Source organism: Nymphalis io, chromosome 29, assembly GCF_905147045.1.
Source record: "Nymphalis io chromosome 29, ilAglIoxx1.1, whole genome shotgun sequence".
In the NCBI taxonomy this organism is placed as follows: Eukaryota; Metazoa; Arthropoda; class Insecta; order Lepidoptera; family Nymphalidae; genus Nymphalis; species Nymphalis io.
The window spans coordinates 842,099-857,580 of record NC_065916.1 but is presented as its reverse complement, the minus strand read 5'-3'; the positions used below and the strand labels follow the sequence as shown (position 1 = coordinate 857,580).

Here is a 15,482-nt window from a genome sequence, read left to right as displayed (position 1 = left end):
CGAGGAAAGAGTCTGTTGTGCAATTGTATTTCACTTCCGATTCTTAGATTTTAAAAATGAATTTATAATCGAGGCCCCCTGTTATCGGGGGGCCCTAATGCGAATCTCGTTCTATTAACGACAGAGACCCTGCAATTGCTAAGGCCTCTTGAATTATGTGTTTGTAACGATTTCACTATATTGGTCGAAATATATTAATTTTATTTTGTTCTATTTTGTAGATAGAAGAGAAAATTGCGATAAAGTTTTTTTTTGTTTACTATCATTTTAAATATTTTTCCCTAAAAAACTTGTCAAAACTTTAAATAATATAATAACGGACGATTGTTGACCGTATGTAATTTGGCGATTTTTGTCTAACCGTCCGTTGCTATATTCACGAAACGCTTCGTTCTGCTTACGGACAGTAATGCAAATGTATAAAGATAGTAAAATTTCAGTAAAAAAATGTTAAAATTAATCGCACAATTTGATTATCTGTACGGGCTGTATTTATGGAAGAAAGGGGCCTTTACTGTATGATATAATTTTTGAAGATAAGAAATTACTTTAGATGGAAGGGCTTTGTCTAAGCCCGTCCGGGTACTGCCCACCTATCAGATATTCTACCGCTAAACAGCAAGACTTAGTATTGCGGTGTTCAGGTTTGAAGGGTCAGTGAAGCAGTGTACAGGAGTAAAGGTACAAGAGACATAATCATAAATAATTGTTTTCTTTTTTTAATTACACTGGACATCGTTATGTCTCCAGGCCCTCCAAGCCTAAATCGGATCCTGTTCGTAAGCAAAACGGATCGTTTTGTAAATACACTCAATGGGCTTAAAACTACCACCTGTTTAGATTATGTATAAAAAAAATTTGGCGATAAATTTTTTTAAGTGACAAAATTTGCCTATTAATTTCTAATACATTAAAAAAAAAAAACATTTTATCCATGTATATTAAGAAATTAAGTGAAATAAATATGTATATAATGATTAGGAATGAGACCGTATTGTAAATACTGAGGTACATAGCTTGTTTTGGTATATAAGGAGGTATCGACATATCACTTGGTGGTAGGACTATGAGCAAGCCTGTCTAGGTGGGTATCATCCATTTATATTTCACTGGTGGTAGAGCCTTGTGCAAGCTCGTCTGGGTAGGTACCACCCACTCATCAGATATTCTACCGCAAAACAGCAGTACTTGGTATCGTTGTGTTCCGGTTTGAAAGGTGAGTGAGCCAGTGTAATTACAGGCACAAGGAACATAACATCTCAGTTCCCAAGGTTGGTGGGGCATTGGTGATGTAAGCGATGGTTAACATTTCTTACAATGCTATGTATATGCAATGTCTATGGGCGTTGGTGACCACTACCATCCATTACCATCAGGTGGCCCATATGCTCGTCCACCTTCCTATTCTATTCTATAAAATATATATTCCAAAAAAAACTGCCAGCAGCAATACCAGACCTATTTAATTATGAATAAAATGGGGGTGTTTAAGTATTATGTAAGCTTAGGGAGGATTTATCATTTTGACCATTTGTTAACAATTAAAGATTACACACATTTTTTTTTAATTAACAAAACTTTCTTTAAAAAAATCTTTGCTTTAACCCAATTATTACAAATACAGATAAGCAAAAGGTTCGCTGATTGTTTATGATCACCACCCATAGACATATTAATGTAAGAACTATTATTTATTCTCTATACCGAGCCTACCAACCATGATATATAAGATGATATATCTCTTGTTGGTACACTGGCTCACTGACCGACACTTCAGGGTAATAACCCTTATGGCTTGCTCAAAATCCGTCCACTAGAAATTAATTTAATTATCATTTCTTACACAGGATAGACCTAAAATGGAAACATTGTTTATATATTACTTAAATATATAAAGTTTATATGTAATCAGCTGTTGTGACAATATGCGATCCTGCTATATACCTTTGGGTTACCACTAATGCTTCAACAACTTCTCCTGTTCGTCCTCCTGGGCTGGGTACGCTCCTTGCCGCTCCGGAGACGTGCGGGACGCGAACGACGAGCGCGTCACGGGCGACGCGGACACGGGAGGGGGGTGGGGGGACACCTGCCAGTGTTACCATCGAAAGACTTCTTAAGAATTTTTTTATGTAATGCATTTTATGTTTAAGAGTGTAATAATCCATATCACTATGTAATGTCAGAAAAGATAAATATTAGATTTACATTATGTGATTCGCAAATAGCTCTGCTGTATTATTTACTTTTGGAAACATGCAGCATAGTATGGTACATAAACATTTGATAACAAAATAAGTCTAACATAAGCCAACAAAGTTTTCACTTTAACTTTGAAACATGGAGTGAACCTAATAAGAATAAGTCTTTTAAAAAATATGCGCCATATATAATAATAATAATATCCTGGGACATCATTCACACACGGCCATCTGATCCCAAACTAAGCTTGTACAGAGCTCGTACTATGGAAAACAGACAACTGATATACTACTTTTCTTTTGTAAAACATACTTATATAATAAGTTAATATTTATAGTAACATTACCTGTCTCGAAGGAGTCTTGTGCTCACCACTGATGCTTATATCTTCGTCCACCGATTCCAATAACTAAAAAAAAAAAAAAAAAATGGAAATATGAATATTTTACAAATGGAACACCGACCTCACATCTTAGTTCCCAAGTTTCGTGGCGCATTGGCGATATAAGCGATGGTTAACATTTCTTACAATGCCAATGTCTATGGGCGTTGGTGACCGGACGAGCATCTGGGCCACCTGATGGTAAGTGGTGGGCTTCCTATTCTATAAAAAAAATTGTTTATTTTTTACGGTTTCACGTATTAAATAACCAGCAGTTAAGAGATGAAAACATATTTAATACATGTCAGGAATACAGAAAAGGATAAAGGGTACCTAGCACCTCCCCCCTAACACGCGGAAAAAGCCGGATTCATCATTTACTTGGCGGTATTTACCTTACATCGCAAGTAAACCTGCATGTGACAAATTGGAGCAGCGTACTCCATGCCATCTCAAGGATAGGTCTTAGTCCAGCAGTGGGATAGTTTTACCGTCTACGATCTAAGAACAAAGTTTACTAACGATTCAAGTCTCATCTTTCTTCTCCAAAAGTCTTATGATCTTCGTCAGCTGTTCCAGAATCTGTTCAGACTCATTCATAATTCGAACGTCATTGATTCGTTTAGCGTTACCGTCGATATGGGCGTTATTTTTTTTTAAATTATCGATATTACTCTGTCTCATCTCATTTGGACTCGTATTTAGTTTGTCAATTTTTTTATTCTCGTCTATCGTATCTGAAGGGACTTCCTTCCCTTGATTTCCATTGTTATTAACGATTAACTGTACGTTGGCTTCATGGCAACCACAGATAATATCGTCTTCCGTTTTAATTTTTCGTACATTCGTGTCGCTTCTGTTTTTTTCGTATTTAGAACGATTCGTTTTATCATCTTTTTGTATTAGTTTACTATCGTCTGGTTCGTGAAGCGTTACGAGTGATTTATCAGTGTGAAATTGGGTTCTCTTTTGATCTGTATAGATTGAAATAATTATAATGCAAAGGCAATAATTATAATGCTATGTTAAGAATATATAATAAATGGTAAAAATTGCGTAAGCGATTTTATTTGTTGGTTTTTACGTCATAACTAATCAACCGGTCGTTGTGAAATGTTTGCGTACGCGTTCATAACACTTACCCCCCCCCCCCCTAACAAAGGGCAAAAACCAGTTGTTTATAACATTCAAAGCTACGTCATCATAATTGAGCTTTTCGACTGTTTCATCTAAATGATATTTATATGAGAATCAACATTGCCAACTATGGAATCTAATACGTTTTGCAATCATGCCTCAAATTGAAAGCAAGTGAAAAAAAGCCGATATGGCCTAGCGGCAAGAACGCGTGAATCTTAACCGATGATCGTGGGTTCAAGCCCGGGCAAGCTTCACTGAATTTTCATGTGCTTAATTTGTAATTATAATTCATCTCGCGCTTTACGGTGAAGGAAAACATCGTGAGGAAACCTGCATGTGTTCACTGAAATTCTGCCACATGTGTATTCCACCAACCCGCACTGGAGCAGCGTGGTGGAATATGCTCCAAACCTTCTCCTCAAAAAGGGAGAGGAGGCCTTAGCCCAGTGGGACATTCACAGGCTGTTACGAATAAACGATGAGTGAATGAAAGGGAGAGAAAGAAAGAGAGAGATATATTGACCTTTCTTCGCTTCGTCTTTACTTGAACGTGGTGATTTAGACGTGATGTCACTTTGGCTGAGGGATGACGACTTCTGGCGTGATCTCTTCGACGTACTCGGCAAATGTTTTAAATCGGACGGATCGTACATTTCTTCGGCGCCATCTTGCTCGTTCGTGAGTATACGTTTAAACGTTTTCGCGTAGAAGTTCTTATTCTTTGACGAAATATCATCGAAATTGAAACTCTTGCCATCAACGCTGTCCGCGTAACTTTTGGTCGTGAAATTTGGCGGATTCTCCAAATCTTTAGCACCAATAAGTCTCTTGTTAGATTCTGATTTCAAAGAAGTAGAAATTTCAGCGCTCGAATCTCTCAATAATTCTCGGGACCACTGTTTTGTGTTATCTGTGTTTGTCGACCAACCAGACAAATATTTAGATGACGTTGCTTGGCTATCGGTTTGGGCATTAGGCTGAAAGTTGGGCAAACTTTTCGATGTATTTAACTCGTATGATATTTCATCTTTTATGTTAGAAATTGAACGTTTTAAAGATATTGAAGAACTCGAATTATAGTTTTTTTTGCCTTGTATCAGTTCCATTTCAATAGATTTTTTTATATTCTGAAATTCATATTGTTGACTTGTATATTACTAAGAGTTTTTTTCAAGGCGTTATTAGGGGAATTTTTCATACTGTAGGTAAGTGGTCATCATCACCCATAGGCTTTGGCACCGTAAGATATATTGATCATTTCATACATCACCTAGATGCGATTAATCTTGGGAACTAAGATATTATGTCCCTTATGCCTGTACACTGGCTCACTCACCCTTGGAACCGGAACACAACAATAGTATATGCTGTTTTGCGGTTGAATATCTGATGAGTGGGTGGTACCTACCTGGGCTTGCACAAAGCCCTACCATCAAGTAAACCTAGAGCTACGAGCATATGGTTCGACCATATCCACTGACAGTTATACACGTATAAGCCCCTCCAATGATCACGTCATCAATGAGCCTCTAACCTGACGCCATGTTCCTCGTGCCCAGAATGACATCGGCTCATTAAGTAAATTGCTAAGTTTTTTAATTATTTTCTTATAGTTCTCTTTATGGCCGATATAAGCGGAGATGGCTCAGTGGTACGAGCGCGTGAATCTTAACCGATGATCGTGGGTTCAAACCCGGGCAAGCACCTCTGAATTTATAGAATGCAGAAAATGACACAAGATACTTTTTACCTACTCCCCTTAATACTTAACTTCCCCAATTACTGTTTAAAACAAAATTTAATTATACTAACAGTTATATCCTGGTTTTCCGTTAAATCCAATGTACTCGGGGTAGAGAGTTTTATCGGTAATTGATTAGTACTGGAAGAAGGATGTAAGGGCTGAAGAAAGGAAAGAGGTTATAATGTTTATTTATATAAGTTATCGGATAATTTTAATGACCGTTGATTAAAAAAAGTAAGCGACGGTATTGTTGGCGGTAAATGATAACCACCGTCCAGACATTGGCGATGTGAGAAATATTAACCATTTCTTATATCGCCAATGCGTCACCAACCTTGGCAACGAAGATATGAAATAATATTATATGTCCTCTAGACCAGACAAGAGAGATTAGCCAACTGCGCAGAAGATACTATAGTGCACAAGTGTGTGCGCAAACACAGGTGCACTCTCTATTATCCCTAATTACTCTCTTTTATCCCTAACTCTCATAGTCCGATGGGACGGCGATCCGACACGACCGGAAAGAGTTCAGGCGCAGGACCGATGGCTTTACGTGCTTTTCGAGGCACGGGAGTGTAAACACTTCCAACTTCCACACTCCGGGCTCCTACTGAGAATTTTCTGACAGAAAATCCCAAAAACTTTTTATTGACCCGACCTGGGAATTGAACCCAGGACCTCCGGGTCTGCGGCCTTACATCAAGCCACTAGACTAACGAGGCTAGGTACTAAGCATAAAATATTTATATGTTATCTTTTACCTTATCGACTTCTGTATCGAATTGCTCGGTCGTAGTACCCTTCGATAGGGCCCCCTTCTCCATGAGTGTGGCCCTCTTAGCTGCTAAGTACAGGGACCTGGAATATTGCAATAAAGCTTCATTATATTATTTGTATGGATAAAAGTTTTTTTTTTTACATTTTCAATTTATTTAGTGTCTGAATGCAGACGCGTGAATGTGTGCGTGTCTTTGTTTTTCAACGACAATGTGTTGTTAATACACGTGCGTGGATTTGAGCGTGTGTGTGTTTTTGTATGTGTGCGCGTATAGAAGATGCGAATTTTATCGAAGATTGTGAATTTCAACAATTAAATTTTCATGTGCATAATATGTGTTTATATTTCGCCTCGTGCTTAGAGCTCAAGGAAAGCATCGGGAGGATACCTGGCCTTGGCGGATGAAAATCTACCGACCCGCACTGGAGCAGCGCGGTGGATTGAGCTCCAAACCTTCTCCTGAAAAGAGGAGAGGGCCTGTGTGTGTGTGTGTGAGGTAGTCACCGCCGCACGAGGAGGTAGTAGAGGTCGGCGATGGCGCGCACGGAGTAGTCGGGCAGGAACGTGGTGCGCAGCATCGCCTCCACGCTCAGGTTCTGCAGCGAGCCGCGCGCCGACGCCGACGGGGACTCCGCTGGAACACGCGCGCGGTGGCGTATGAAGGAATGGGCGATCTGATGATTAGTGGTCCTTGCCGCCCATAGGCATCGGCAGTGTTAGAAATATTAGCCATCCCTTCCATCACCAATGCGCCACCAACCTAGGGAATCAGGACGCTATGTCCCAAGTACTTGTTGTTAGTGGCTAACTCGGCCTTCAAACCCGAACACGGAATCGCCAAGTATCGGTGCTTCGTGACAAAATCTAGGATTGGGTGGTCATAAAGACTTGAACGAAGCCCTGCCAACAATTGTTTTGCAAGTCTAGCAACCTGTGCTAACGATAATAATATAGTACCCCAGTGTGTGTACAGATAGATGCACTCTCTTTTGTCTCCAACCGGAAAGAGTTCAGGCGCAGAACAACGACTTTACGTGCTTTCCGAGGCACGGGGGTGCACGCACTTATGACTACCACTCTGCGCTACTATTCACAATATTTCGGACCCAAAAACCAAATATTTTTTTATGCACAGTTAAAATCCAGGATCCAGACGAACAAGCCAGTTGACCTTTAGATGTAGGCCTACCGATTCCGAGGTTCTGTGCCAACGCCTGCAAGCCGAAGTATGTGAACGGTCCCGCTTCGAACACCAGGTTCTCCTTGCCGACCTTCACCTCCACACGACCCTCTAGGACCAGCATGAAGTAGTCCGCCTGGAGAATGGCAAGGTATCAATACACAACACAGATTTAAAATACATTTTTGATAAATGCGGCTTTCATGGGCAGACATCAAATATAGAAATTGATTGATTATATATTAAGAAATACATTTTCTTAATGCATATATAAGATTAGTGTTACAAAGTATATAGCAATTATAGGCTAATATAACTTTTTTTTATGTTATAGGTGTGCGGATGGGCAAATGAGCCACCTGATGGTAAGTGGTCACCACCACTCATAAACATTGGCGCCGTAAGAAATATTGACCATTCCATACATGATCAATATGCCACTAACCTTGAGTTACTGTTTCAATCACTCTTCAAACTGGAACACAACAATACTATTTATTGCTGTTTAGCGGTAGAATATCTGATGAGGGAGGGGGTACCTACCCGGCCAAGTTAAATGAGGTATAAAATCTGTACCGGTTTTCCCTGCTGATAGATGTACGTGCTGAGCTCTTTTTTCGTCTTCCCCTTCATCTTGATGTACTGTATGACGTCCTGCCTCAACAGCCGACGGAGTACCGTCTCCGACACGAGGTCTGGCCTGAAGTACTCGATGCCTGGAAGTTGGCGAAAACACCATAATATAATTGTTTTTTTTTTAACTCCTGTGAATGATACATGGTCAATCGCTTCTACATGTACATATTTCGTTGTGCTTAAAATTATTGGCCCTTCAAAATGAAAGACACGAGGTATTTGTCAAATCGCTTACACTACCCAAACAATAAACTTTTGCACTAATCCTAATCGAGAGCAAATAAAATCAAAGCAAAAACACAGTTTTTAGTTAATGCTACGTATAATGTTATATTTTAGTACGTACCATTTGTAATTTATTATTAAATAAACTTTATTATTATTATACTTATTAATCTTTTGCATTCATTTTCAATGTGGTGCGCCGACCGTCCCTTTATACCTCAATGAAAAAACGCTTTTACGCGATTCCCCTCACATGAAGCTGGGGGGAGGTAAGTGGGACTCGCCGGTGCTTAGAACTTTTAGTGCGCCCAGTAATAGTACAGTAACAGCCTGTACATATCCCATTGCTGGGCTAAGGCCTTCTCTCCCTTTTCGAGGAGAAAGTTTAGAGCTTATTCCACCACGCTGCTCCAATGCAAGTTGGTGGAATACACATGTGGCAGAATTTCGATGAAATTAGACACATACAGGTTTCCTCACGATGTTTTCCTCCTCTGAAAAGCACGAGATGAATTATAAACAGAAATTAAGCACATGAAAATTCAGTGGTGCTTGCCCGGGTTTGAACCCATGATCATCGGTTAAGATTCACGCGTTCTTACCACTGGGCCATCTAGACTAGTGCGCCCTAGCGCACCGAATTAGTCACTAAAAATCCAGCGTTACCCACTTCATCTTATCGTGGGGCGTCATGGTATCGCGTGCTCATACTACCGCGACAGCTCTATCTTAGGTAGAACTCCTTGAGGTTGATTACTCACTCGTGCTGAGGAATTGAAACGTGGCCAGGGTGAGTTGTGGGGAAATATGAATGCGCTGATGCTCGTGCCTCTCCGCGAACGCTGCGAAGTCCTGGAGCTTGTGCATGGGTCGTTTGCGACGGCGTTTCGTACGATTGTCCACTGAAACGTGAAAAATAAAATTATTTTATAATATATATATATGTGTTTATAATTCATCTGGTGCTCGGCGGTGAAGGAAAACATTCTGAGGAAATCTGAATGTTTCTAGTAAAAAAACTTCTCTATGTGTATCCATTCGAGTTGCGTGGTAAGCTTGGTACCAGTTAGAATTAGCGAATGTAATTTCATCATAGGGGTGTAAAGGACTTGACACACCCCATTTTGGTCGCCGGTACTCACTGAACACATCCGTCTCGTCCACTATCTCCGCCTGTATCATCTCCTCGATGACGTCCTCCAACGTCACCAAGCCTATGGTCTGGTAGAACGGATCGCCCTCGCCTTCGTTGTTGATCCGATGGACGAACGCCATGTGACCCTTGTGACCTGGACAAAGAGAACTTGTCAATTGAAGTAATAGACACCAATAACATTTTTATTTTGAGCGTGAGGCCTTATATATATACGGACGTTTAGGCGCAGGACCAACGGCTTTACGTGCTTTCTGAGGCACGGAACACAGTTACAACTTCCAGACTCCGGACTGCTACTGAGAATCATCGACAGAGAATTCTAATTACTTTTTATAGGCCAGACCTGGGGTTTGAAGCCTGGACCTCGAGTTTTGCGCATTTATATCTAGCCACTAGACCAACGAAGCAGTCTAACACCCACCTTCTTTGAACTGCTTGAACATAATATCCAGGGTGACATCCTCGAAGACGAAGTTGCACGGGTTCTGGTAGTACTGGCAGAGGGTCCTCAGTGGCGTGTTGTCGTCGGGGTCGACGAAGGCCAGGTCCTTGATGAACAGCACCGTCACTATATTCTCGCGATTAGCCTCGTACACCGGGATGCGGGAGTAACCTGGGAGGGGGAGGTCACAATCGACTTTATTTATATATAATTTTAACGTAACGGTCTGATATGAGTTAAATTATAAACACGCTAACCAGTTTAAACCGGTTAACGAATGTTTATATGTTATTGTTTAAAGAGCATATATATATTATTTTTTTTAACCCTAGCGAAGTCGAGAGAGGTAGTATAGTCAATCAAATCGAGGCTTACGGCTTTCCGTGTTCCCCGTAATGGTAAGCGAGCAAGAGCAAGTCAATACATCTTCGTCAAATAAATAAAAGTGAATGTTATACGTTCATCAACTATTCAACCGATTATGATTAAACTTTAGTGATGTGATCCGAGTATGACAGAAACGTTTTATGTTAAATCCTTATTATGTGAAGCAGGCAACGTCGCAAATGTCTATGGGCGGTGGTGACCACGTAACATCACCCAGTTGCCAGTTCGCCTACCTATCCTAACTATTGTTACAAATGCAAAAGTGAGTTCACGTATTATTCTGTCACGTCTTAAATACTAAACCGATCATCTTGATATTTCACGGGGTATTAACGGCTGAAAAAAACCCCTCTACACGCTTAACTATTCACAAATATTAAAAAAAAAAACACTTCAGACAAAATATGGTATCATCGTTCCGAAATAAATACCACTTACCGTGTTAACGCCAATGACGTCACCGATTTACATGAGATATTAGCGATGAATCACTTTGCCGCGTGAAGGTTGAACGACATTCGCGAAAATTAAAAATATGAAGCTGATTGTCAACGATAGTCATTCCTGATAAAGTTTTAGGTGGGGGGGGGGGGTTTGCAATGTTAGGTACCTTATGTGCTTTTCTGTACCAAAATTTTATCATGATCCTTTGAGTAGTTTTGACGTAAAAGCGTAACAAACAAACACACTTTCGCATTTATAATGTTATCTTAAGGATAAAAAAAGATATAGTTAATTTTCAAAGTACATATTAATAATTAAATTTTTTATTTAATCTGTATTTTTTTTTTGTGTTTTGCACTAAACTGATTGAAGTCGAGATGGCCCAGTGGTAAGAACGCGTGAATCTTAACCGATGAACGTGGGTTCAAACCCGGGCAAGTACCTCTGAATTTTCATGTGCTTTATTTCTGTTATAATTCATCTCGTGCTTTTCGGTGAAGGAAAACATCGTGAGGAAACCTGCACGTGTCTAATTTCATCGAAATTCTGCCACATGTGTATTCCACCAACCCGCATTGGAGCAGCGTGGTGGAATAAGCTCCAAACCTTCTCCTCAAAAAGGGAGAGGAGGCCTTAGTCCAGCAGTGGGACATTAACAGGCTGTTACTACTAAATTGGGTCTATTGTATTGGTAGTAAAATGTCAAGGTTGTGTTACGTTTAGGTACATTTAGTTACATGAGAGAGGAAATAGATATGACGCAGTGATAGAAAAAGAGAGCTATATATTTAAGATGTTTCACGGCTACCGTGACCTCCGTAAGCCGATATCGACCACTTAATTTTCATCTACATAATTTGTGTTTATGATTCATCACGCGCTCTGCGATGAAGGTAACACGTAGCGAACGAAAAACTGCCAATTTGGAGCAGCGTGTTGCTCCAATACCTTCTTAACATAAAGGAGATGAGACCTTAGTGGGCTAAGGTGGCAGTGGGACATTTATAGACCACCACTTCTAAAAACGTGTACGGTAGACGCGCATTTTTTCTTCTAATACGTATTATAAAGTATTTAATAAATAAAATAATTACACAATAAATGGTTTCGCATACCAGCGAAGTGGGCTATGTTTAGAAATTGTTTACGTTACACGATTGGACGTCATCCAACGCGGAAAACTAAAATTAAACCACCATTAATTCATGGTTCTGTCACCGTCGACGTTGCGTGCTTGCACAACACGGCATATTTAAATTTCATAATGAAATCAGTTAACGCAAGCTCCTCCCACCACCCAAAGCCGGAGACGGTATCGCTGTTTTTTAGTGGGTATTCCGATGTTCGGGGCGAACTAGGCGAGTCCCACATACCCCCCAATTCACGTTTATTTTTTTTTTCGGATTGTGTATTACTTTTGGCATTACTGGCCTCTACAGCGTCACCGGGCGGGATGGGCGAGTTGAACTCAGCCGGATGTTAGGAGCCACACAGAGCTCAAGAGAGACGGACGTCCTAAGGGTGCCTCCTGTGAGGCCGGACCTCGCCTTAGGACTCCGATGAAATCGGTAGGGAACCAATTCACGTTGGGGGAAACACGTATCGAGTTTTTCATGCGATTAAGAAAGGCTTCGTTACGTCAAGCCATTTTAATTAACAGTAGATATAAACGAAGCACACATTTATATATTCCACGCGATTCGCTAACAGCTCTGCTGTATTATGCACTACGAACAGTTCTCGATTAATACATCTTTATATATTATATAATAAGTTGTATGTAAAAGTTAAGTGTAATAGATGACGAGCCGGTTGGCGTGGTTGGTAGAACACTTGCCTTTCACGCCGAAGGTTGTGGGTTCGATTCCCACCCAGGACGGACATTTGTGTGCATGAACATGTCTGTTTGTCCTGAGTCTGTGTAATTATCTATATAAGTATGTATTTACAAAAAGAAAAGTAGTATATGTAGTATATCAGTTGTCTGGTTTCCATAGTACAAGCTCTGTACAAGCTTAATTTGGGATCAGATGGCCGTGTGTGAAAAATGTTCCCGGATATTATTATTATTATTATATATTATTAATAGTTTCGCTATTACTCAACTTATATATACACTTTAGTTTTACTTCAAAAGTCTCGATAACGACTTCGCCGATATTCATGACGTCATTTTTTCGCGAATTCATAATAATAATAATACTAAAAAAGGCAATCATCCTGAACACGTGCCGCCTCACTCGCAAGTTCCTTACGACTTCGTCTATCTCATATTCATATACAATCACATAGATCCCACTCGCGCTTGGCTACGGCCCGTGTGTTTAGGTTTTTGTTACCTCATACGAGAGGAAATGTAAAATAAAAATATAATTATAATAATAATATCCTCTGACTTTACTCACACACGGCCATCTGATCCCAAATTAAGTTTGTCCAGAGCTTGTGCTATGGACGGCCATCTGATCCCAAATTAAGTTTGTCCAGAGCTTGTGCTATGGACGGCCATCTGATCCCAAATTAAGTTTGTCCAGAGCTTGTGCTATGGATGGCCATCTGATCCCAAATTAAGCTTGTCCAGAGCTTGTGCTATGGACGGCCATCTGATCCCAAATTAAGTTTGTCCAGAGCTTGTGCTATGGACGGCCATCTGATCCCAAATTAAGCTTGTCCAGAGCTTGTGCTGTGGAAACCAGACAACTGGTATACTACATATACTACTTTTCCTTTGTAAATACATTCTTATATAGATAATTACAATCCATAATAGATCATTCGAGGTCTCGACCAATGATGTTCCGTCAATTCAAGATCAATGATGTTTATTTGTCTTTACTGTTGCTGTGGTTGGAATATTCACCCCCAGTATAATTTTTCTTTAAATAAATACCCTAACCTATCTAAATAAGTCCAATATTTCCACCAGACTTCCCTTTGCTCATACACTTTGTCACTTAATAGCATAACACTCACCAGACTTAATAATCTCCGACATAGTCTCGAAGTCCAGCACAGAAGTGATGGGCAGCATGAACACGTCCTCCAGCTTCGTCATCACGTCGGATACCGTCTTCTTGCGTAGTTCCAGGGCACCGGATATGATGTTCACCTCGTCCTTGTCCAAATCGTTGACACCTGTTGTTACCTGCACAGATTGACAAATAAACGATTATAATATTAATTAAAATGAAATTCACTCTTGTTACTTCTTAAATGACTGGGCTAAGTCCTCTGTTTTTTGAGAAGTATTGGAGCTGCCTTTGCGGATATAATAAATATATAAAAATAACATACCTTGACCAACTCCTTGAGACGTTCCCTGTTGTAGACGTTACCAATCTCCTCGCCGAGGAAGTAGTCGAGGAGTTTGCTCACCGGGTACGCCAGGGGAGCGGTCAGGGCCATAACTGCCTGAAAAAAAATGTATTACATACATACTCCTTATGTAATTACGATGTTACTTCTATTTTAAATTTAGTTTTGAATGTAAAATGAAGTTAGAACGTGTGAATCTTAAACGATGATCGTGGGTTCAAATCCGGGCAAGCACCACTGAATTTTCATGTGCTTAATTTGTGTTTATAATTCATCTCGTGCTTGATAGTGAAGGAAAACATCGTGAAGAAACCTGCATGTATCTAATTTCACTGAAATTCTGCCACATGTGTATTCCACCAACCTACATTGGAGCAGCGTGGTCGAATAAGCTCCATACCTTCTCCTCAAAAAAAGGGAGCGGAGGCCTTAGCCCAGCAGTGGGAGAACGGTTTGTAGTACATAACAGTAGAGCTATTAGCAAATCGCATGGAATAAATGTATATAACATTATATATAAGTTTTATATATAGTTTTAACTCTTCCTGCTATTGGGACGGTATACAAAAAAAATTCTACTATAATTTGACAACGAAACGATTGTATTGAAAAAGTGACTTACTTTAGTTATCATAATACTTTTCGCGCCAACCATGAGCCCGTGTCTCGAACATATCGCTTGAGGCGTTATCTCGCCGAGCAAAACGATCGAGAGAGTCGAAAATATAACAGCGAACAATCCAGACGTCAGTTCGTCCAATAGAATCGTGAAGGTCGAATTAACAGCCACATTCCCCAACAGGATGCTGCACAGTAAATAGTTGCCATGATCACGGACTGGCATGATCGCTCTCGCGTACTTCCTCTCCTGTTCTGTGCCTGTGTTCGATATGATCTTCAGTTCCGTCCTGTCTAACGACATGAGACCAAGGTTCAAACCAGAGAATAGAGCAGAGAACGTTAGACAGACCAAAATTAGGGTCAATGAAACCCATAGCGGCAATAGCTTGCTGTGGATCGCGATAACCTTCCAATGCTCGGTTCCTTGGTGAGAAAATTTCTCCTCGTCGTCTTCAGGATCGCTGATGCCCGGTTTCAAATTTTTCGTACATATGTATAGCTTCGAAGCGATCAGTGGAGATGGGGTGGTTATGTCGAATAACGCTGACCTCTGAGTCACTGATCCTTCCACCGCCTGAAAAGGAATTACGCGTGACTTCGTGGACAAATGCTATGGAATACTTCTAGGTCATTAAGCGGTATTTTTTTTCTTTGAGTCATTCAAGTATTATGTAAGCATTAGGTGACTGTTTTATTTTAAATTTATTTTTTTACTTTTTCTGACAAATGAAACGATATAATGAATATGACAATGACAAAGTAAACTATAATGAATTACTCAATTCTTATTATTATGATTAAAAAAATACTGAAGGCAAGAAAGAAGG

General features: G+C 40.1%; 1 protein-coding gene across 2 annotated transcripts in view; it reads right to left on the bottom strand.

Annotated features, from left to right (window-relative positions):
- Positions 1 to 289: 289 nt before the first annotated feature.
- The window catches only part of LOC126779450 (unextended protein-like), a 40,877-nt gene continuing 25,684 nt past the window's right edge, over positions 290 to 15,482 (bottom strand). The window contains exons 4-16 of one of the 2 annotated variants that reach the window (XM_050503417.1): positions 14,657 to 15,229; positions 14,014 to 14,130; positions 13,693 to 13,864; positions 9,868 to 10,059; positions 9,433 to 9,579; positions 9,052 to 9,192; positions 8,006 to 8,145; positions 7,439 to 7,565; positions 6,754 to 6,883; positions 6,233 to 6,329; positions 5,537 to 5,626; positions 2,549 to 2,611; positions 290 to 2,089 (exon numbers count right to left, since the gene is read on the bottom strand). In XM_050503417.1, coding sequence (XP_050359374.1) covers positions 1,958 to 2,089; positions 2,549 to 2,611; positions 5,537 to 5,626; positions 6,233 to 6,329; positions 6,754 to 6,883; positions 7,439 to 7,565; positions 8,006 to 8,145; positions 9,052 to 9,192; positions 9,433 to 9,579; positions 9,868 to 10,059; positions 13,693 to 13,864; positions 14,014 to 14,130; positions 14,657 to 15,229 — 2,121 coding nt within the window. In that variant the 3' untranslated portion in view covers positions 290 to 1,957. The remainder of the gene's footprint in view (positions 2,090 to 2,548; positions 2,612 to 5,536; positions 5,627 to 6,232; positions 6,330 to 6,753; positions 6,884 to 7,438; positions 7,566 to 8,005; positions 8,146 to 9,051; positions 9,193 to 9,432; positions 9,580 to 9,867; positions 10,060 to 13,692; positions 13,865 to 14,013; positions 14,131 to 14,656; positions 15,230 to 15,482) is intronic. The other variant, XM_050503418.1, reaches the window with a different exon arrangement.